At 45.8% G+C, this 21,553-nt stretch overlaps 1 protein-coding gene across 1 annotated transcript in view; it reads left to right on the top strand.

The window, feature by feature from the left end:
- LOC106570613 (uncharacterized) overlaps nucleotides 1-21,553 on the top strand; it is a 35,891-nt gene continuing 14,338 nt past the window's right edge. The window contains exons 1-2 of the mRNA XM_014143075.2: nucleotides 1-483; nucleotides 2,671-2,848. Coding sequence (XP_013998550.2) covers nucleotides 390-483; nucleotides 2,671-2,848 — 272 coding nt within the window. The 5' untranslated portion in view covers nucleotides 1-389. The remainder of the gene's footprint in view (nucleotides 484-2,670; nucleotides 2,849-21,553) is intronic.

The raw sequence follows: 21,553 nt of genomic DNA, 5'->3' as shown, positions 1-21,553 counted from the left end.
TCTCTCTCTCGGTGCGTAAAGACGCACTCCCGGCTTGCTTGACGGTTGGTGTTTCTCAGGTCGCGCTGCCGCCCAGACTTCAGGTTGGGGAGCCGTCACGTATTTACTGACGGGGACACGCGAGTTTTCGTACCGATGCTCCATCTGTTCGCGAAGGCACTATTTGGGGAGATAAACCGAACCAACCGTCATTTTCCTTTCCGTTTTGCCGTTTCGTGTCAACAAGTTCAAATCCAGATTCTCTCAGTCTGTCTGCCACCGGGAGGGATATAACGGACCCGCTGCTCCCTCTTGTATCACCAACTCACCAAAGGGAGATTTATTTCCATTAAAACTTTGGAATCTTTTTTTCAACTGCGGTAAACAAAAAGAATCAGAGCGCGCAGAGAATGATGGCGCGACGCATTTACCAAAACCTGGTTTTCTCGTCCATGTTTGGATGCTTGGTTTGGCTAACGGTGGTTTCTGTCGTTCACGCTGACGGTAAGTTTTTTTTTCTACATGGGTTGTGACGCCCAATCCAAATAGTAACTGTGTCGGTTTTGGTCACATCTGGCGCACGGTGGGCAGCTGTCAACATCTGGGGGTCTCGCGTCCAACCGGACATCTGAAGAGGGAGTGGAACCTCTGCCTTCAGGGCTGGAACTTTTGGTCGAGGATACACTTTTTAAACAACGTTCAGAAATATATTCTACTGTATTCCAACCTGGTTTACATAGTAAACTGCTGCTTCGAATTGAAAAATACAGCTAGAAAAAGCTTATGCGTATAGTATTGCTTGATAATACATGGTCTGTATTGATAAACCAGTGTGAGCAGGATTTTGACTTGGTGTTGGCAGTCTCTCTCTCTCTCTCTCTCTCTCTCTCTCACCTCTCTGCAGTAGCTTTGCGAGACCTTGATGGGGAACTCTTATCTAATGTGAAGGGTTTATAACAGGTTTTAAAGTAGTTAATATACTATTAATTTATAGATAGTTAAATCAGTTGTGTTTTTATAACTGTTGCAACTGATTTGATAAACTATTGATTTACAGTCCATACCATGGTCTCTGTTGTGTTTCTGCTGTAAAGGTGTTAAACTACTGATTTACAGTCCATACCATGGTCTCTGCTGTGTTTCTGCTGTAAAGGTGTTCAACTACTGATTTACAGTCCATACCATGGTCTCTGCTGTGTTTCTGCTGTAAAGGTGTTCAACTACTGATTTACAGTCCATACCATGGTCTCTGCTGTGTTTCTGCTGTAAAGGTGTTAAACTACTGATTTACAGTCCATACCATGGTCTCTGCTGTGTTTCTGCTGTAAAGGTGTTCAACTACTGATTTACAGTCCATACCATGGTCTCTGCTGTGTTTCTGCTGTAAAGGTGTTCAACTACTGATTTACAGTCCATACCATGGTCTCTGTTGTGTTTCTGCTGTAAAGGTGTTAAACTACTGATTTACAGTCCATACCATGGTCTCTGCTGTGTTTCTGCTGTAAAGGTGTTCAACTACTGATTTACAGTCCATACCATGGTCTCTGTTGTGTTTCTGCTGTAAAGGTGTTCAACTACTGATTTACAGTCCATACCATGGTCTCTGCTGTGTTTCTGCTGTAAAGGTGTTAAACTACTGATTTACAGTCCATACCATGGTCTCTGCTGTGTTTCTGCTGTAAAGGTGTTCAACTACTGATTTACAGTCCATACCATGGTCTCTGCTGTGTTTCTGCTGTAAAGGTGTTCAACTACTGATTTACAGTCCATACCATGGTCTCTGTTGTGTTTCTGCTGTAAAGGTGTTAAACTACTGATTTACAGTCCATACCATGGTCTCTGCTGTGTTTCTGCTGTAAAGGTGTTAAACTACTGATTTACAGTCCATACCATGGTCTCTGCTGTGTTTCTGCTGTAAAGGTGTTCAACTACTGATTTACAGTCCATACCATGGTCTCTGCTGTGTTTCTGCTGTAAAGGTGTTAAACTACTGATTTACAGTCCATACCATGGTCTCTGCTGTGTTTCTGCTGTAAAGGTGTTAAACTACTGATTTACAGTCCATACCATGGTCTCTGCTGTGTTTCTGCTGTAAAGGTGTTAAACTACTGATTTACAGTCCATACCATGGTCTCTGCTGTGTTTCTGCTGTAAAGGTGTTAAACTACTGATTTACAGTCCATACCATGGTCTCTGCTGTGTTTCTGCTGTAAAGGTGTTCAACTACTGATTTACAGTCCATACCATGGTCTCTGCTGTGTTTCTGCTGTAAAGGTGTTCAACTACTGATTTACAGTCCATACCATGGTCTCTGCTGTGTTTCTGCTGTAAAGGTGTTCAACTACTGATTTACAGTCCATACCATGGTCTCTGCTGTGTTTCTGCTGTAAAGGTGTTAAACTACTGATTTACAGTCCATACCATGGTCTCTGCTGTGTTTCTGCTGTAAAGGTGTTAAACTACTGATTTACAGTCCATACCATGGTCTCTGCTGTGTTTCTGCTGTAAAGGTGTTAAACTACTGATTTACAGTCCATACCATGGTCTCTGCTGTGTTTCTGCTGTAAAGGTGTTCAACTACTGATTTACAGTCCATACCATGGTCTCTGCTGTGTTTCTGCTGTAAAGGTGTTCAACTACTGATTTACAGTCCATACCATGGTCTCTGCTGTAAAGGTGTTCTCTCCCCAGGTCGTGTGTTTCTATTGGACCAGAGAAACACGTCTGATTCCGGGGGATTGGCCGAGGCAGAACATGCGTGTGCTATCCATGATGCCCGGCTGGCGTCGACCGAGGAGCTGCGTCACGCCGTGATGGAGTGTTCCTTCTCTGCCTGCACACGAGGATGGCTGGACGGGGGCAGCGTGGGGTAAGACACACACACACACACACACACACACACACACACACACACACACACACACACACACACACACACACACACACACACACACACACACATTGTTTTAGGTGTGGCAAGTATCAGGACTGTGAGAACATGTGTGAAACAAGACTGACGTTTAGAGGAAACAAAGAGAGGAAGGAGAAAGATGGAGGGGAGAGAAAGAGAGGGGAGAGAAAGAGAGGGGAGAGAAAGGGAGGGGAGAGAAAGGGAGGGGAGAAAGGGAGGGGAGAAAGGGGGAGGGGAGGGAGAGAGGGGAGAGAAAGGAGGGAGGGAGGGATATCAGATGAAGATAGAGAAAGATGTTAATTTTTTTGTATTTCACCTTTATTTAACCAGGTAGGCTAGCTGACAACAAGTTCTCATTTACAACTGCGACCTGGCCAAGATAAAGCAAAGCAGTTCGACACATACAACAACACAGAGTTACACATGGAATAGACAAAACATACAGTCAATAATACAGTTGAAGAAAATCTATATACAGTGTGTGCAAATGAGGTAAGATAAGGGAGGTAAGGCAATAAATAGGTCATGGTGGCGAAGTAATTACAATATAGCAATTAAACACTGGAGTGATTGATGTGCAGAAGATGAATTTGCAAGTAGAGATACTGGGGTGCAAAGGAGCAAGATAAATAAATAAATACAGTATGGGGATGAGGTAATTGCATGGGCTATTTGCAGATGGGCTATGTACAGGTGCAGTGATCTGTGAGCTGCTCTGACAGCTGGTGTTTAAAGCTAGTGAGGGAGATATGAGTCTCCAGCTTCAGTGATTTTTGCAGTTCATTCCAGTCATTGGCAGCAGATAACTGGAAAGAAAGGCGGCCAAAGGAGGAATTTGCTTTGGGGTTGACCAGTGAGATATACCTGCTGGAGCGCGTGCTACGGGTTGGTGCTGCTATGGTGACCAGTGAGCTGAGATAAGGCGGGGCTTTACCTAGCAGAGACTTGTAGATGACCTGGAGCCAGTGGGTTTGGCGACGAGTATGAAGCGAGGGCCAACCAACGAGAGCGTACAGGTTGCAATGGTGGGTAGTGTATGGGGCTTTGGTGACAAAACGGATGGCACTGTGATAGACTGTATCCAGTTTGCTGAGTAGAGTGTTGGAGGCTATTTTGTAAATGACATCGCCGAAGTCGAGGATCGGTAGGATTGGTCAGTTTTACGAGGGTGTGTTTGGCAGCATGAGTGAAGGATGCTTTGTTGCGAAATAGGAGGCCGATTCTAGATTTCATTTTGGATTGGAGATGCTTAATGTGAGTCTGGAAGGAGAGTTTACAGTCTAACCAGACACCTAGGTATTTGTAGTTGTCCACATATTCTAAGTCAGAACCGTCCAGAGTAGTGATGCTGGACGGGCGGGCAGGTGCAGGCAGCGATCGGTTGAAGAGCATGCATTTAGTTTTACTTGCATTTAAGAGCAGTTGGAGGACACGGAAGGAGAGTTGTATGGCATTGAAGCTCGTCTGGAGGGTAGTTAACACAGTGTCCAAAGAGGGGCCAGAAGTATACAGAATGGTGTCGTCTGCATAGAGGTGGATCAGAGACTCACCAGCAGCAAGAGTGACATCATTGATGTATACAGAGAAAAGAGTCGGCCCAAGAATTGAACCCTGTGGCATCCCCATAGAGACTGTCAGAGGCCCGGACAACAGGCCCTCAGATTTGACACACTGAACTCTATCAGAGAAGTAGTTGGTGAACCAGGCGAGGCAGTCATTTGAGAACCCAAGGCTATTCAGTCTGCCGATGAGGATGTGGTGATTGACAGGGTCGAAAGCCTTAGCCAGGTCGATGAGTCTCTTATCGATGGTGGTTATGATGTCGTTTAGGACCTTGAGCGTGGCTGAGGTGCACCCATGACCAGCTCTGAAACCAGATTGCACAGCGGAGAAGGTACGGTGGGATTCGAAATGGTCGGTAATCTGTTTGTTGACTTGGCTTTCGAAGACTTTAGAAAGACAGGGTAGGATAGATATAGGTCTGTAGCAGTTTGGGTCTAGAGTGTCTCCCCCTTTGAAGAGGGTGATGATCGCGGCAGCTTTCCCATCTTTGGGAATCTCAGACGATACGAATGAGAGGTTGAACAGGCTTGTAATAGGGGTTGCAACAATTTCTGAAGATCATTTTAGAAAGAAAGGGTCCAGATTGTCTAGCCCGGCTGATTTGTAGGGGGTCCAGATTTTGGAGTTCTTTCGGTCATGTAAGTAGGAAGAGAGGGAGGGAGAGAGAGAGGGAGAGAGAGAGAGAGGGAGAGGGAGAGAGAGAGGACAGAGAAAGGCACCTCTGTTCTTCTATACAGGAGGAGGGAATTCTGAGCCAGGGTGTCATGCTGACAGCCAACTCCATTTACACCTCTGTCGCCAAAGCAATATGACACACAGCTCCGACAGAGAGAGAGATGATTAGCGGTAGGGAGACAGGGTGGTAGAGAAAACAGACATGAAAAGACAGAAGAGACATATGGAGTGATGGACAGGGGAGACATTAGATATGGAGTGATGGACAGGGGAGACATTAGATATGGAGTGATGGACAGGGGACACATTAGATATGGAGTGATGGACAGGGGACACATTAGATACCGAGTGATGGACAGGGGACACATTAGATATGGGTGATGGACAGGGGACACATTAGCAACGCCATTGTCTGTGGTCAGTAATAGAGCTGGGGGCCTGTGGTCAGTAATAGAGCGGGGGGCCTGTGGTCAGTAATAGAGCTGGGGGCCTGTGGTCAGTAGTAGAGCTGGGGGCCTGTGGTCAGTAATAGAGCTGGGGGCCTGTGGTCAGTAATAGAGCTGGGGGCCTGTGGTCAGTAGTAGAGCTGGGGGCCTGTGGTCAGTAGTAGAGCTGGGGGCCTGTGGTCAGTAGTAGAGCTGGGGGCCTGTGGTCTGTAGTAGAGCTGGGGGCCTGTGGTCTGTAGTAGAGCTGGGGGCCTGTGGTCCGTAGTAGAGCTGGGGGCCTGTGGTCAGTAGTAGAGCTGGGGGCCTGTGGTCAGTAATAGAGCTGGGGGCCTGTGGTCAGTAGTAGAGCTGGGGGCCTGTGGTCAGTAATAGAGCTGTAACCCTGTGGTCAGTAATAGAGCTGGGGGCCTGTGGTCAGTAGTAGAGCTGGGGGCCTGTGGTCAGTAATAGAGCTGGGGGCCTGTGGTCAGTAATAGAGCTGGGGGCCTGTGGTCAGTAATAGAGCTGGGGGCCTGTGGTCAGTAATAGAGCTGGGGGCCTGTGGTCAGTAATAGAGCTGGGGGCCTGTGGTCAGTAGACTCTGTTATAGACTTTATTGACATGGGGAAACATATGTTTACATTGTCAAAGCAAGTGAAATAGATAATAAACCAAAGTGAAATAATAAAAAAGTATTAGCAGTAAACATTACACTCACAATATAATACATTTCAAATGTCATATTATGACTATATATAGTGTTGTAATGATGTGCAAATAGTTAAAGTACAAAAGGGAAAATAAATAAACATAAATATGTGTTGTATTTACAATGGTGATTGTTCTTCACTGGTTGCCCTTTTCTTGTGGCATCAGGTCACAAATCTTCCTACTGTGATGTCACACTGTGGTATTTCAACCAATAGATATGTAATCTGAGGGAAATATGTGTCTCTAATATGGTCATACATTTGGCAGGAGGTTCGGAAGTGCAGCTCAGTTTCCACCTCATTTTGTAGGCAGTGTACACATAGCCTGTCCTCTCTTCAGAGCCAGGTCTGCCTACGACGGCCTTTCTCAATAGCAAGGCTATGCTCACTGAGTCTGTACATAGTCAAAGCTTTCCTTAAGTTTGGGTCAGTCACAGTGATCAGGTATTCTGCCACTGTGTACTCTCTGTTTAGGACCAAATAGCATTCTAGTTTGCTCTGTTTTTTTGTTAATTCTTTCCAATGTGTCAAGTAATTATCTTTTTGTTTTCTCATGATTTGTTTGGGTCTAATTGTGTGGCTGTCCTGGGGCTCTGTGGGGTCTGTTTGTGTTTGTGAACAGAGCCCCAGGACCAGCTTGCTTAGGGGGCTCTTCTCCAGGTTCATCTCTCTGTAGGTGATGGCTTTGTTATGGAAGGTTTGGGAATCGCTTCCTTTTAGGTGGTTGTAGAATTTAACGGCTCTTTTCTGGATTTTGATCATTATCGGGTATCGCCCTAATTCTGCTCTGTATGCATTATTTGGTGTTTTACGTTGTACAGGGAGGATATTTTTTCAGAATTCAGCATGTAGAGTCTCACTTTGGTGTTTGTCCCATTTTGTGAATTCTTGGTAGGTGAGCGGACCCCAGATCTCACAACCATAAAGGGCAATGGGTTCTATGACTGATTCAAGGATTTTTAGCCAGATCCTAATTGGTATGTTGAATTAAATGGCATAGAAAGCCCTTCTTGCCTTGTCTCTCAGATTGTTCACAGCTTTGTGGAAGTTACCTGTGGCGCTGATGTTTAGGCCGAGGTATGTATAGTTGTTTGTGTGCTCTAGGACGACGCTGTCTAGATGGAATTTGTATTTGTTGTCCTGGCGACTGGACCTTTTTTGGAACACCATTATTTTGGTGGGACATTTTTATTTTTATTTATTTATTTCACCTTTATTTAACCAGGTAAGCTAGTTGAGAACAAGTTCTCATTTACAACTGCGACCTCAAAATAAAGCAAAGCAGTGCGACAGAAACAACAACACAGAGTTAGTTACACGGAATAAACAAGCGTACAGTCAATAACCCAATAGAGAAAAAAAGAAAGTCTATATACAGTGTGTGCAAATGGCATGAGGAGGTATGGCGATAAATAGGCCATAGTAGCAAAGTAATTACAATTTAGCAGATTAACACTGGAGTGATAGATGAGCAGATGATGATGAGCAGATGATGGTGTGTAAGTAGTGATACTGGTGTGTAAAAGAGCAGCAAAGTAAATAAAAACAATATGGGGATGAGGTAGGTAGATTGGGTGGGCTACTTACAGGTGGACTATATACAGCTGCAGCGATCGGTTAGCTGCTCAGATAGCTGATGTTTAAAGTTAGTGAGGGAAATGTAAGTCTCCAGCTTCAGTGATTTTTGCAATTCGTTCCAGTCACTGGCAGCAGAGAACTGTAAGGAAAGGCGGCCAAAGTAGGTATTGGCTTTGTGGATGACCAGTGAGATATACCTGCTGGAGCGCATGCTACGGGTGGGTGTTGCTATGGTGACCAGTGAGCTGAGATAAGGCGGAGCTTTACCTAGCATAGACTTGTAGATGACCTGGAGCCAGTGGGTCTGGCGACGAATATGTAGCGAGGGCCAGCTGACGAGAGCATACAGGTCGCAGTGGTGGGTAGTATATGGGGCTTTGGTAACAAAACGGATGGCACTGTGATAGACTGCATCCACTTTGCTGAGTAGAGTATTGGAAGCTATTTTGTAGATGACATCGCCGAAGTCGAGGATCGGTAGGATAGTCAGTTTTACTAGGGTAAGTTTGGCGGCGTGAGTGAAAGAGGCTTTGTTTGCGAAATAGAAAGACGATTCTAGATTTGATTCTGGATTGGAGAAGTTTGATGTGAGTCTGGAAGGAGAGTGTACAGTCTAACCAGACACCTAGGTAGTTGTAGTTGTCCATGTATTCTAGGTCAGAACCGTCCAGAATAGTGATGCTAGTCGGGCGGGCGGGTGCGGGCAGCGAACGGTTGAAAAGCATGCATTTAGTTTTGCTAGTGTTTAGGAGCAGTTGGAGGCCACGGAAGGAGTGTTGTATGGCATTGAAGCTCGTTTGGAGGTTAGTTAACACAGTGTCCAAAGAAGGGCCAGATGTATACAGAATGGTGTCGTCTGCGTAGAGGTGGATCAGGGAATCACCCGCAGCAAGAGTGACATCATTGATGTATACAGAGAAAAGAGTCAGCCGGGAATTGAACCCTGTGGCACCCCCATAGAGACTGCCAGAGGACCAGACAACAGGCCCTCCAATTTTACACACTGAACTCTATCTGCGAAGTAGTTGGTGAACCAGGCGAGGCAGTCATTTGAGAAAGCAAGGCTATTGAGTCTGCCAATAAGAATACGGTGATTGACAGAGTCGAAAGCCTTGGCCAGGTCGATGAAGACGGCTGCACAGTACTATCTTTTATCGATGGCGGTTATGATGTCGTTTAGTACCTTGAGCGTGGCTGAGGTGCACCCGTGACCAGCTCAGAAACGGGATTGCACAGCGGAGAAGGTACGGTGGGATTCGAAATGGTCAGTGATCTGTTTATTAACTTGGCTTTCAAAGACTAGAAAGGCAGGGCAGGGTGGATATAGGTCTGTAACAGTTTGGGTCTAGAGTGTCACCCCCTTTGAAGAGGGGGATGACCGCGGCAGCTTTCCAATCTTTAGGGATCTCAGACGAAATGAAAGAGAGGTTGAACAGACTGGTAATAGGGGTTGCAACAATGGCTGCGGATAATTTTAGAAAGAGAGGGTCCAGATTGTCTAGCCCAGCTGATTTGTACGGGTCCAGGTTTTGCAGCTCTTCCAGAACATCTGCTATCTGGATTTGGGTGAAGGAGAAGCTGGGGAGGCTCGGGCAAGTAGCTGCGAGGGGTGCGGAGCTGTTTGTTGGGGTAGCCAGGAGGAAAGCATGGCCAGCCGTAGAGAAATGCTTATTGAAATTTTCCGATTATCATGGATTTATCGGTGGTGGCCGTGTCGCCTAGCCTCAGTGCAGTGGGCACCTGGGAGGAGGAGCTCTTGTTCTCCATGGACTTTAAAGTGTCCCAAAACTTTTTGGAGTTAGAGCTACAGGATGCAAATTTCTGTTTGAAAAAGCTAGCATTTGCTATCCTGACTGACTGTGTGTATTGGTTCCTGACTTCCCCTGAACAGCTGCATATCGCGGGGACTATTCGATGCTATTGCAGTCCGCCACAGGATGTTTTTGTGCTGGTCAAGGGCAGTCAGGTCTGGAGTGAACCAAGGGCTATATCTGTTCTTAGTTCTACATTTTTTGAAAGGGGCATGCTTATTTAAGATGGTGAGGAAATTACTTTTAAAGAACGACCAGGCATCCTCGACTGACGGGATGAGGTCAGTATCCTTCCAGGATACCTGGGCCAGGTCGAGTAGAAAGGGCTGCTCGCAGAAGTGTTTTAGGGAGCGTTTGACAGTGATGAGGGGTGGTCGTTTGACCGCAGACCCATTACGGATGCAGGCAATGAGTCAGTGATCGCTGAGATCTTGGTTGAAAACAGCAGAGGTGTATTTGGAGGGCAAGTTGGTCAGGATAATATCTATGAGGGTGCCCATGTTTACGGATTCAGGATTGTACCTGGTGGTTTCCTTGATAATTTGTGTGAGATTGAGGGCATCTAGCTTAGATTGAAGGACTACTGGGGTGTTAAGCATTTCCCAGTTTAGGTCACCTAACAGAACGAATTCTGAAGATATATGGGGGGCAATCAATTCACATATGGTGTCCAGGGTTACCCCTCTGGTCAACACTCGCTCCAAGTGCGGTATCGCCATTAATGTGCCTCTATTAGGGGTCGCTTTTTTGGTTTGCTCTGTATTACCTTCCTGTTTTTCTTTGAAAAATTACAAAAGTGGGCAAAAATAAATTATTTTTCAAAGAAAAACAGGAAGGTAATACAGAGCAAACCAAAAAAAGCGACCCCTAATAGAGGCACATTAATGGCGATACCGCACTTGGAGCGAGTGTTGACCAGAGGGGTAACCCTGGACACCATATGTGAATTGATTGCCCCCCATATATCTTCAGAATTCGTTCTGTTAGGTGACCTAAACTGGGAAATGCTTAACACCCCAGTGCGGTATCGCCATTAATGTGCCTCTATTAGGGGTCGCTTTTTTGGTTTGCTCTGTATTACCTTCCTGTTTTTCTTTGAAAAATAATTTATTTTTGCCCACTTTTGTAATTTTTCAAAGAAAAACAGGAAGGTAATACAGAGCAAACCAAAAAAGATAAAGCAAAGCAGTTCGACACATACAACAACACAGAGTTACACATGGAATAGACAAAACATACAGTCAATAATACAGTTGAAGAAAATCTATATACAGTGTGTGCAAATGAGGTAAGATAAGGGAGGTAAGGCAATAAATAGGTCATGGTGGCGAAGTAATTACAATATAGCAATTAAACACTGGAGTGATTGATGTGTAGAAGATGAATGTGCAAGTAGAGATACTGGGGTGCAAAGGAGCAAGATAAATAAATAAATACAGTATGGGGATGAGGTAATTGCATGGGCTATTTGCAGATGGGCTATGTACAGGTGCAGTGATCTGTGAGCTGCTCTGACAGCTGGTGCTTAAAGCTAGTGAAGGAGATATGAGTCTCCAGCTTCAGTGATTTTTGCAGTTCATTCCAGTCATTGGCAGCAGATAACTGGAAAGAAAGGCGGCCAAAGGAGGAATTTGCTTTGGGGTTGACCAGTGAGATATACCTGCTGGAGCGCGTGCTACGGGTTGGTGCTGCTATGGTGACCAGTGAGCTGAGATAAGGCGGGGCTTTACCTAGCAGAGACTTGTAGATGACCTGGAGCCAGTGGGTTTGGCGACGAGTATGAAGCGAGGGCCAGCCAGCGAGAGCGTACAGGTCGCAGTGGTGGGTAGTATATGGGGCTTTGGTGACAAAACGGATGGCACTGTGATAGACTGCATCGTTTGTTGAGTAGAGTGTTGGAGGCTATTTTGTAAATGACATCACCGAAGTCGAGGATCGGTAGGATAGTCAGTTTTATGAGGGTATGTTTGGCAGCATGAGTGAAGGATGCTTTGTTGCGAAATAGGAGGCCGATTCTAGATTTCATTTTGGATTGGAGATGCTTAATGTGAGTCTGGAAGGAGAGTTTACAGTCTAACCAGACACCTAGGTATTTGTAGTTGTCCACATATTCTAAGTCAGAACCGTCCAGAGTAGTGATGCTGGACGGGCGGGCAGGTGCAGGCAGCGATCGGTTGAAGAGCATGCATTTAGTTTTACTTGCATTTAAGAGCAGTTGGAGGACACGGAAGGAGAGTTGTATGGCATTGAAGCTCGTCTGGAGGGTAGTTAACACAGTGTCCAAAGAGGGGCCAGAAGTATACAGAATGGTGTCGTCTGCATAGAGGTGGATCAGAGACTCACCAGCAGCAAGAGTGACATCATTGATGTATACAGAGAAAAGAGTCGGCCCAAGAATTGAACCCTGTGGTCTCCCCATAGAGACTGTCAGAGGCCCGGACAACAGGCCCTCAGATTTGACACACTGAACTCTATCAGAGAAGTAGTTGGTGAACCAGGCGAGGCAGTCATTTGAGAACCCAAGGCTATTCAGTCTGCCGATGAGGATGTGGTGATTGACAGGGTCGAAAGCCTTAGCCAGGTCGATGAGTCTCTTATCGATGGTGGTTATGATGTCGTTTAGGACCTTGAGTGTGGCTGAGGTGCACCCATGACCAGCTCTGAAACCAGATTGCACAGCGGAGAAGGTACGGTGGGATTCGATATGGTCGGTAATCTGTTTGTTGACTTGGCTTTCGAAGACTTTAGAAAGACAGGGTAGGATAGATATAGGTCTGTAGCAGTTTGGGTCTAGAGTGTCTCCCCCTTTGAAGAGGGTGATGATCGCGGCAGCTTTCCCATCTTTGGGAATCTCAGACGATACGAATGAGAGGTTGAACAGGCTTGTAATAGGGGTTGCAACAATTTCTGAAGATCATTTTAGAAAGAAAGGGTCCAGATTGTCTAGCCCGGCTGATTTGTAGGGGGTCCAGATTTTGGAGTTCTTTCGGTCATGTAAGTAGGAAGAGAGGGAGGGAGAGAGAGAGGGAGAGAGAGAGAGAGGGAGAGGGAGAGAGAGAGGACAGAGAAAGGCACCTCTGTTCTTCTATACAGGAGGAGGGAATTCTGAGCCAGGGTGTCATGCTGACAGCCAACTCCATTTACACCTCTGTCGCCAAAGCAATATGACACACAGCTCCGACAGAGAGAGAGATGATTAGCGGTAGGGAGACAGGGTGGTAGAGAAAACAGACATGAAAAGACAGAAGAGACATATGGAGTGATGGACAGGGGAGACATTAGATATGGAGTGATGGACAGGGGAGACATTAGATATGGAGTGATGGACAGGGGACACATTAGATATGGAGTGATGGACAGGGGACACATTAGATACCGAGTGATGGACAGGGGACACATTAGATATGGAGTGATGGACAGGGGACACATTAGCAACGCCATTGTCTGTGGTCAGTAATAGAGCTGGGGGCCTGTGGTCAGTAATAGAGCTGGGGGCCTGTGGTCAGTAATAGAGCTGGGGGCCTGTGGTCAGTAGTAGAGCTGGGGGCCTGTGGTCAGTAATAGAGCTGGGGGCCTGTGGTCAGTAATAGAGCTGGGGGCCTGTGGTCAGTAGTAGAGCTGGGGGCCTGTGGTCAGTAGTAGAGCTGGGGGCCTGTGGTCAGTAGTAGAGCTGGGGGCCTGTGGTCAGTAGTAGAGCTGGGGGCCTGTGGTCTGTAGTAGAGCTGGGGGCCTGTGGTCCGTAGTAGAGCTGGGGGCCTGTGGTCAGTAGTAGAGCTGGGGGCCTGTGGTCAGTAATAGAGCTGGGGGCCTGTGGTCAGTAGTAGAGCTGGGGGCCTGTGGTCAGTAATAGAGCTGTAACCCTGTGGTCAGTAATAGAGCTGGGGGCCTGTGGTCAGTAGTAGAGCTGGGGGCCTGTGGTCAGTAATAGAGCTGGGGGCCTGTGGTCAGTAATAGAGCTGGGGGCCTGTGGTCAGTAATAGAGCTGGGGGCCTGTGGTCAGTAATAGAGCTGGGGGCCTGTGGTCAGTAATAGAGCTGGGGGCCTGTGGTCAGTAGACTCTGTTATAGACTTTATTGACATGGGGAAACATATGTTTACATTGTCAAAGCAAGTGAAATAGATAATAAACCAAAGTGAAATAATAAAAAAGTATTAGCAGTAAACATTACACTCACAATATAATACATTTCAAATGTCATATTATGACTATATATAGTGTTGTAATGATGTGCAAATAGTTAAAGTACAAAAGGGAAAATAAATAAACATAAATATGTGTTGTATTTACAATGGTGATTGTTCTTCACTGGTTGCCCTTTTCTTGTGGCATCAGGTCACAAATCTTCCTACTGTGATGTCACACTGTGGTATTTCAACCAATAGATATGTAATCTGAGGGAAATATGTGTCTCTAATATGGTCATACATTTGGCAGGAGGTTCGGAAGTGCAGCTCAGTTTCCACCTCATTTTGTAGGCAGTGTACACATAGCCTGTCCTCTCTTCAGAGCCAGGTCTGCCTACGACGGCCTTTCTCAATAGCAAGGCTATGCTCACTGAGTCTGTACATAGTCAAAGCTTTCCTTAAGTTTGGGTCAGTCACAGTGATCAGGTATTCTGCCACTGTGTACTCTCTGTTTAGGACCAAATAGCATTCTAGTTTGCTCTGTTTTTTTGTTAATTCTTTCCAATGTGTCAAGTAATTATCTTTTTGTTTTCTCATGATTTGTTTGGGTCTAATTGTGTTGCTGTCCTGGGGCTCTGTGGGGTCTGTTTGTGTTTGTGAACAGAGCCCCAGGACCAGCTTGCTTAGGGGACTCTTCTCCAGGTTCATCTCTCTGTAGGTGATGGCTTTGTTATGGAAGGTTTGGGAATCGCTTCCTTTTAGGTGGTTGTAGAATTTAACGGCTCTTTTCTGGATTTTGATCATTATCGGGTATCGCCCTAATTCTGCTCTGTATGCATTATTTGGTGTTTTACGTTGTACAGGGAGGATATTTTTTCAGAATTCAGCATGTAGAGTCTCACTTTGGTGTTTGTCCCATTTTGTGAATTCTTGGTAGGTGAGCGGACCCCAGATCTCACAACCATAAAGGGCAATGGGTTCTATGACTGATTCAAGTATTTTTAACCAAATCCTAATTGGTATGTTGAATTAAATGGCATAGAAAGCCCTTCTTGCCTTGTCTCTCAGATTGTTCACAGCTTTGTGGAAGTTACCTGTGGCGCTGATGTTTAGGCCGAGGTATGTATAGTTTTTTGTGTGCTCTAGGACGACGCTGTCTAGATGGAATTTGTATTTGTTGTCCTGGCGACTGGACCTTTTTTGGAACACCATTATTTTGGTGGGCCATTTTTATTTTTATGTATTTATTTCACCTTTATTTAACCAGGTAAGCTAGTTGAGAACAAGTTCTCATTTACAACTGCGACCTCAAAATAAAGCAAAGCAGTGCGACAGAAACAACAACACAGAGTTAGTTACACGGAATAAACAAGCGTACAGTCAATAACCCAATAGAGAAAAAAAAGAAAGTCTATATACAGTGTGTGCAAATGGCATGAGGAGGTATGGCGATAAATAGGCCATAGTAGCAAAGTAATTACAATTTAGCAGATTAACACTGGAGTGATAGATGAGCAGATGATGATGAGCAGATGATGGTGTGTAAGTAGTGATACTGGTGTGCAAAAGAGCAGCAAAGTAAATAAAAACAATATGGGGATGAGGTAGATAGATTGGGTGGGCTACTTACAGATGGACTATATACAGCTGCAGCGATCGGTTAGCTGCTCAGATAGCTGATGTTTAAAGTTAGTGAGGGAAATGTAAGTCTCCAGCTTCAGTGATTTTTGCAATTCGTTCCAGTCATTGGCAGCAGAGAATTGGAAGGAAAGGCGGCCAAAGGAAGGTGTTGGCTTTGGGGATGACCAGTGAGATATACCTGCTGGAGCGCGTGCTATGGGTGGGTGTTGCTATGGTGACCAGTGAGCTGAGATAAGGCGGAGCGTTACCTAGCATAGACTTGTAGATGACCTGGAGCCAGTGGGTCTGGCGACGAATATGTAGCGAGGGCCAGCTGACGAGAGCATACAGGTCGCAGTGGTGGGTAGTATATGGGGCTTTGGTAACAAAACGGATGGCACTGTGATAGACTGCATCCACTTTGCTGAGTAGAGTATTGGAAGCTATTTTGTAGATGACATCGCCGAAGTCGAGGATCGGTAGGATAGTCAGTTTTACTAGGGTAAGTTTGGCGGCGTGAGTGAAAGAGGCTTTGTTTGCGAAATAGAAAGACGATTCTAGATTTGATTCTGGATTGGAGAAGTTTGATGTGAGTCTGGAAGGAGAGTGTACAGTCTAACCAGACACCTAGGTAGTTGTAGTTGTCCATGTATTCTAGGTCAGAACCGTCCAGAATAGTGATGCTAGTCGGGCGGGCGGGTGCGGGCAGCGAACGGTTGAAAAGCATGCATTTAGTTTTGCTAGTGTTTAGGAGCAGTTGGAGGCCACGGAAGGAGTGTTGTATGGCATTGAAGCTCGTTTGGAGGTTAGTTAACACAGTGTCCAAAGAAGGGCCAGATGTATACAGAATGGTGTCGTCTGCGTAGAGGTGGATCAGGGAATCACCCGCAGCAAGAGTGACATCATTGATGTATACAGAGAAAAGAGTCAGCCGGGAATTGAACCCTGTGGCACCCCCATAGAGACTGCCAGAGGACCAGACAACAGGCCCTCCAATTTTACACACTGAACTCTATCTGCGAAGTAGTTGGTGAACCAGGCGAGGCAGTCATTTGAGAAAGCAAGGCTATTGAGTCTGCCAATAAGAATACGGTGATTGACAGAGTCGAAAGCCTTGGCCAGGTCGATGAAGACGGCTGCACAGTACTATCTTTTATCGATGGCGGTTATGATGTCGTTTAGTACCTTGAGCGTGGCTGAGGTGCACCCGTGACCAGCTCAGAAACGGGATTGCACAGCGGAGAAGGTACGGTGGGATTCGAAATGGTCAGTGATCTGTTTATTAACTTGGCTTTCAAAGACTAGAAAGGCAGGGCAGGGTGGATATAGGTCTGTAACAGTTTGGGTCTAGAGTGTCACCCCCTTTGAAGAGGGGGGATGACCGCGGCAGCTTTCAATCTTTAGGGATCTCAGACGAAATGAAAGAGAGGTTGAACAGACTGGTAATAGGGGTTGCAACAATGGCTGCGGATAATTTTAGAAAGAGAGGGTCCAGATTGTCTAGCCCAGCTGATTTGTACGGGTCCAGGTTTTGCAGCTCTTCCAGAACATCTGCTATCTGGATTTGGGTGAAGGAGAAGCTGGGGAGGCTCGGGCAAGTAGCTGCGAGGGGTGCGGAGCTGTTTGTTGGGGTAGCCAGGAGGAAAGCATGGCCAGCCGTAGAGAAATGCTTATTGAAATTTTCCGATTATCATGGATTTATCGGTGGTGGCCGTGTCGCCTAGCCTCAGTGCAGTGGGCACCTGGGAGGAGGAGCTCTTGTTCTCCATGGACTTTAAAGTGTCCCAAAACTTTTTGGAGTTAGAGCTACAGGATGCAAATTTCTGTTTGAAAAAGCTAGCATTTGCTATCCTGACTGACTGTGTGTATTGGTTCCTGACTTCCCTGAACAGCTGCATATCGCGGGGACTATTCGATGCTATTGCAGTCCGCCACAGGATGTTTTTGTGCTGGTCAAGGGCAGTCAGGTCTGGAGTGAACCAAGGGCTATATCTGTTCTTAGTTCTACATTTTTTGAAAGGGGCATGCTTATTTAAGATGGTGAGGAAATTACTTTTAAAGAACGACCAGGCATCCTCGACTGACGGGATGAGGTCAGTATCCTTCCAGGATACCTGGGCCAGGTCGAGTAGAAAGGGCTGCTCGCAGAAGTGTTTTAGGGAGCGTTTGACAGTGATGAGGGGTGGTCGTTTGACCGCAGACCCATTACGGATGCAGGCAATGAGTCAGTGATCGCTGAGATCTTGGTTGAAAACAGCAGAGGTGTATTTGGAGGGCAAGTTGGTCAGGATAATATCTATGAGGGTGCCCATGTTTACGGATTCAGGATTGTACCTGGTGGTTTCCTTGATAATTTGTGTGAGATTGAGGGCATCTAGCTTAGATTGAAGGACTACTGGGGTGTTAAGCATTTCCCAGTTTAGGTCACCTAACAGAACGAATTCTGAAGATATATGGGGGCAATCAATTCACATATGGTGTCCAGGGTTACCCCTCTGGTCAACACTCGCTCCAAGTGCGGTATCGCCATTAATGTGCCTCTATTAGGGGTCGCTTTTTTGGTTTGCTCTGTATTACCTTCCTGTTTTTCTTTGAAAAATAATTTATTTTTGCCCACTTTTGTAATTTTTCAAAGAAAAACAGGAAGGTAATACAGAGCAAACCAAAAAAGCGACCCCTAATAGAGGCACATTAATGGCGATACCGCACTTGGAGCGAGTGTTGACCAGAGGGGTAACCCTGGACACCATATGTGAATTGATTGCCCCCCATATATCTTCAGAATTCGTTCTGTTAGGTGACCTAAACTGGGAAATGCTTAACACCCCAGTAGTCCTTCAATCTAAGCTAGATGCCCTCAATCTCACACAAATTATCAAGGAAACCACCAGGTACAATCCTGAATCCGTAAACATGGGCACCCTCATAGATATTATCCTGACCAACTTGCCCTCCAAATACACCTCTGCTGTTTTCAACCAAGATCTCAGCGATCACTGACCATTTCGAATCCCACCGTACCTGAGGGGGGTCTATAACAGGCGGCAACAGTTAGAGACTTATTTCTGGAGAGATTCATTTTTAAAATTAGAAGCTCAAACTGTTTGGGCATAGACCTGGAAAGTATGACAGAACTTTGCAAGCTATCTCTGCAGTAGATTGCAACTCCTCCCCCTTTGGCAGTTCTATCTTGATGGAAAATGTTGTAGTTGGGTATGGAAATCTCTGAATTTTTGGTGGCCTTCCTAAGCCAGGATTCAGACACGGCAAGGACATCGGGGTTGGCGGAGGGTGCTAAAGCAGTGAATAAAACAAACTTAGGGAGGAGGCTTCTGATGTTAACATGCATGAAACCAAGGCTTTTTCGATTACAGAAGTCAACAAATGAGAGCGCCTGGGGACACGCAGGGCCTGGGTTAACCTCCACATCACCAGAGGAACAGAGTAGGTGTAGGATGAGGGTACGGCTAAAGGCTATCAAAACTGGTCGTCTAGTGCGTTGGGGACAGAGATTAAAAGGAGCAGATTTCTGGGCGTGGTAGAATAGATTCAGGGAATAATGTGCAGACAGGGGTATGGTGGGGTGCGGAGGTAAGCCCAGGCACTGAGTGATGATAAGAGAGGTTGCATCTCTGGACATGCTGGTTATACCGGGTGAGGTCACCGCATGTGTGGGAGGTGGGACAAAGGAGGTATCTAAGGCATGTACGGTGGGACTAGGGGCTCCGCAGTAAACTAAAACAATGATAATTATCCTAAACAACAGTATACAAGGCATATTGACATTTAAGAAAGACATAAAGCGAGGCATAAAGCAATCCCACGTGTTGATTAGGAGAGCTAGCTAAGTCGACAAGGGTAAGACAACAGCTAATCAGCTAAGTCAACAACAACAGGTAAAATGGCGATGAATGGGCAGAGAGGGTCGGTTAACTACACACAGGGCCTGAGTTCGGGGCTGGGGCCGACAGATAAACAAATAATAAACAGAATGGAGTACCGTGATTAATGGACAGTCCAGCAGGCATCAGCTATGTAGCCAAGTGATCATAGGGTCCAGTGTACAGCAATAGATGAAACAGGGAAGCCGCTAGGTAGTCGTTGCTACGCTAGCACGTGGGAGACACGGCGTTTAAAGTTAGCAGTCTGGGGTAAGTAGAACTGTCTGCTCCGTCGTCCGGCAAAGGTCGGTTGAAGGCACAGCTGATGGAATTACGTCTGCGGACCAGTCGTGGTGGTATGGCGGCGCTCCGTGTCGACGAAGGGACCGGGCCAGATGGCGAAAGAGGTATTGTAGTTAGTGGGAATTTCGTTTGCTAGCCGGGAGATGCGCCTGGCTCAGGGCTAGCTTCGGGGCTGGATCACTCAGTTGAAGATAGCTATCTGTGACGATCAATGGTCGGCAGGAATCTGGTGTTGTAGTGGAGAAAAACAGTCCGATGCTGGCAGGTATTATCCAGGCTAAAAAAACGGCTGGTGCCTGAGCAGAGGGTAAAGGCCGCTAGCAGTGGCTAACAATGACTAAATGGCTAGTAACTTAGCTAATTAGCTGGCTACCTTCTGATGAAAGTTTTGGCTATAGGGTCTAAAATAAATAGCGGGCGGGTTACCGGAAGGTATATTTAATTTAAAAATGGAAAACGAGATTGAAAAATAAATTGGAATATATACAAAATAAAGACGAAAAATACAAAAAGTAAACGAGAGGACAACAAACCACGTCTGCACTGCTACGCCATCTTGGATTCGAGTAGTCTAGTGGTTAGAACGTTGGGCCAGTAACTGAAAGGTTGCTAGATCGAATCCCCGAGCTGACAAGGTAAAACATCTGTCTTTCTGCCCCTGAACAAGGCAGTTAACCCACTGTTCCCCAGTAGGCCGTCATTGTAAATAAGAATTTGTTCTTAACTGACTTTCCTAGTTAAATAAAGGTATAAAAAATATAATAAATGTATGGACTTCTGAAAGTATTCATACCCCTTGACTTATTCCACATTTGTTCTGTTACTGCCTTATTTTAAAATGGATTAAATCGTTTTTGTTCCTGATCAATCTACCCCATCACGACAAAGCAAAAACAGGTTTTTAGACAAAACGGAAATACCCTTCACTCAGTACATTGTTGAAGCATCTTAGGCAGCGATTACAGCCTCAAGTCTTCTTGGGTAGAACGCTACAAGCTTGGCACACCTGTATTTGGGGAGTTTCTCCCATTCTTCTCTGCAGATCCTCTCAAGCTCTGTCAGGTTGGATGGGGAGCGTCGCTGCACAGCTATTTTCAGGTCTCTTCAGAGATGTTCGATCGGGTTCATGTCCAGGCTCTGGCTGGACCACTAAAGGACATTCAGAGACTTGACCCAAAGCCACTCCTGTGTTGTCTTGGCTGTGTGCTTAGGGTCGATGTCCTGTTGGAAGGTGTCAGAGGACCTGAGCGTCAGAGGACCTGAGTCAGAGGACCTGAGCGTTCTGGAGCAGGTTTTCATCAAAGCTCTAGGAAGAGTCTTGGTGGTTCCAAACTTCCTCCATTTAACAATGATGGAGGCCACTGTGTTCTTGGGGACCTTCAATGCTGCATAAATGTTTTGGTACCCTTCCCCAGATCTGTGCCTCGACACAATCCTGTCTCAGAGCTCTACGGACAATTCCTTCAACCTCATGGCTTGGTTTTTGCTCTGACATGCACTGTCAACTGTGGGACCTTATATAGACAGGTGTGTGCCTTTCCAAATCATGTCCAATCAGTTGCATTTACCACAGGTGGACTCCAATCAAGTTATTGGAACATCTCAAGTATGATTAATGGAAACAGGATGCTCCTGAGCTCAATTTTGAGTCTCATAGCAAAGGGTCTGAATACTTATGTAAAAAAAGGTATCTGTTTTTTTATTTTTAATACATTTGCAAAAATGTCTAAAAACCAGTTTTTGCTTCATCAATATGGGGTATTGTGTGTAGATTGATGAGATTTATTTATTTATTTAATCAATTTTAGAATAAGGCTGTAACATAATGTTTCATAATTTTCTGAATGTAACTCACAGGAGAAAGCATCCGAGCGAGCGAAACAGCGACCTCTGTCTCTACGTGTAGGCCATCTATCTGATGCTGTCTGGTCCAAACCAGTATGACATTGTTGCCACCCGAAGCATTGAAGGC

The sequence above is a fragment of the Salmo salar genome, chromosome ssa14 (genome assembly GCF_905237065.1).
Source record: "Salmo salar chromosome ssa14, Ssal_v3.1, whole genome shotgun sequence".
Lineage (NCBI taxonomy): Eukaryota > Metazoa > Chordata > Actinopteri > Salmoniformes > Salmonidae > Salmo > Salmo salar.
The sequence above is the reverse complement of the archived record's forward strand: the minus strand, read 5'-3'. Positions and strand labels throughout refer to the sequence as shown.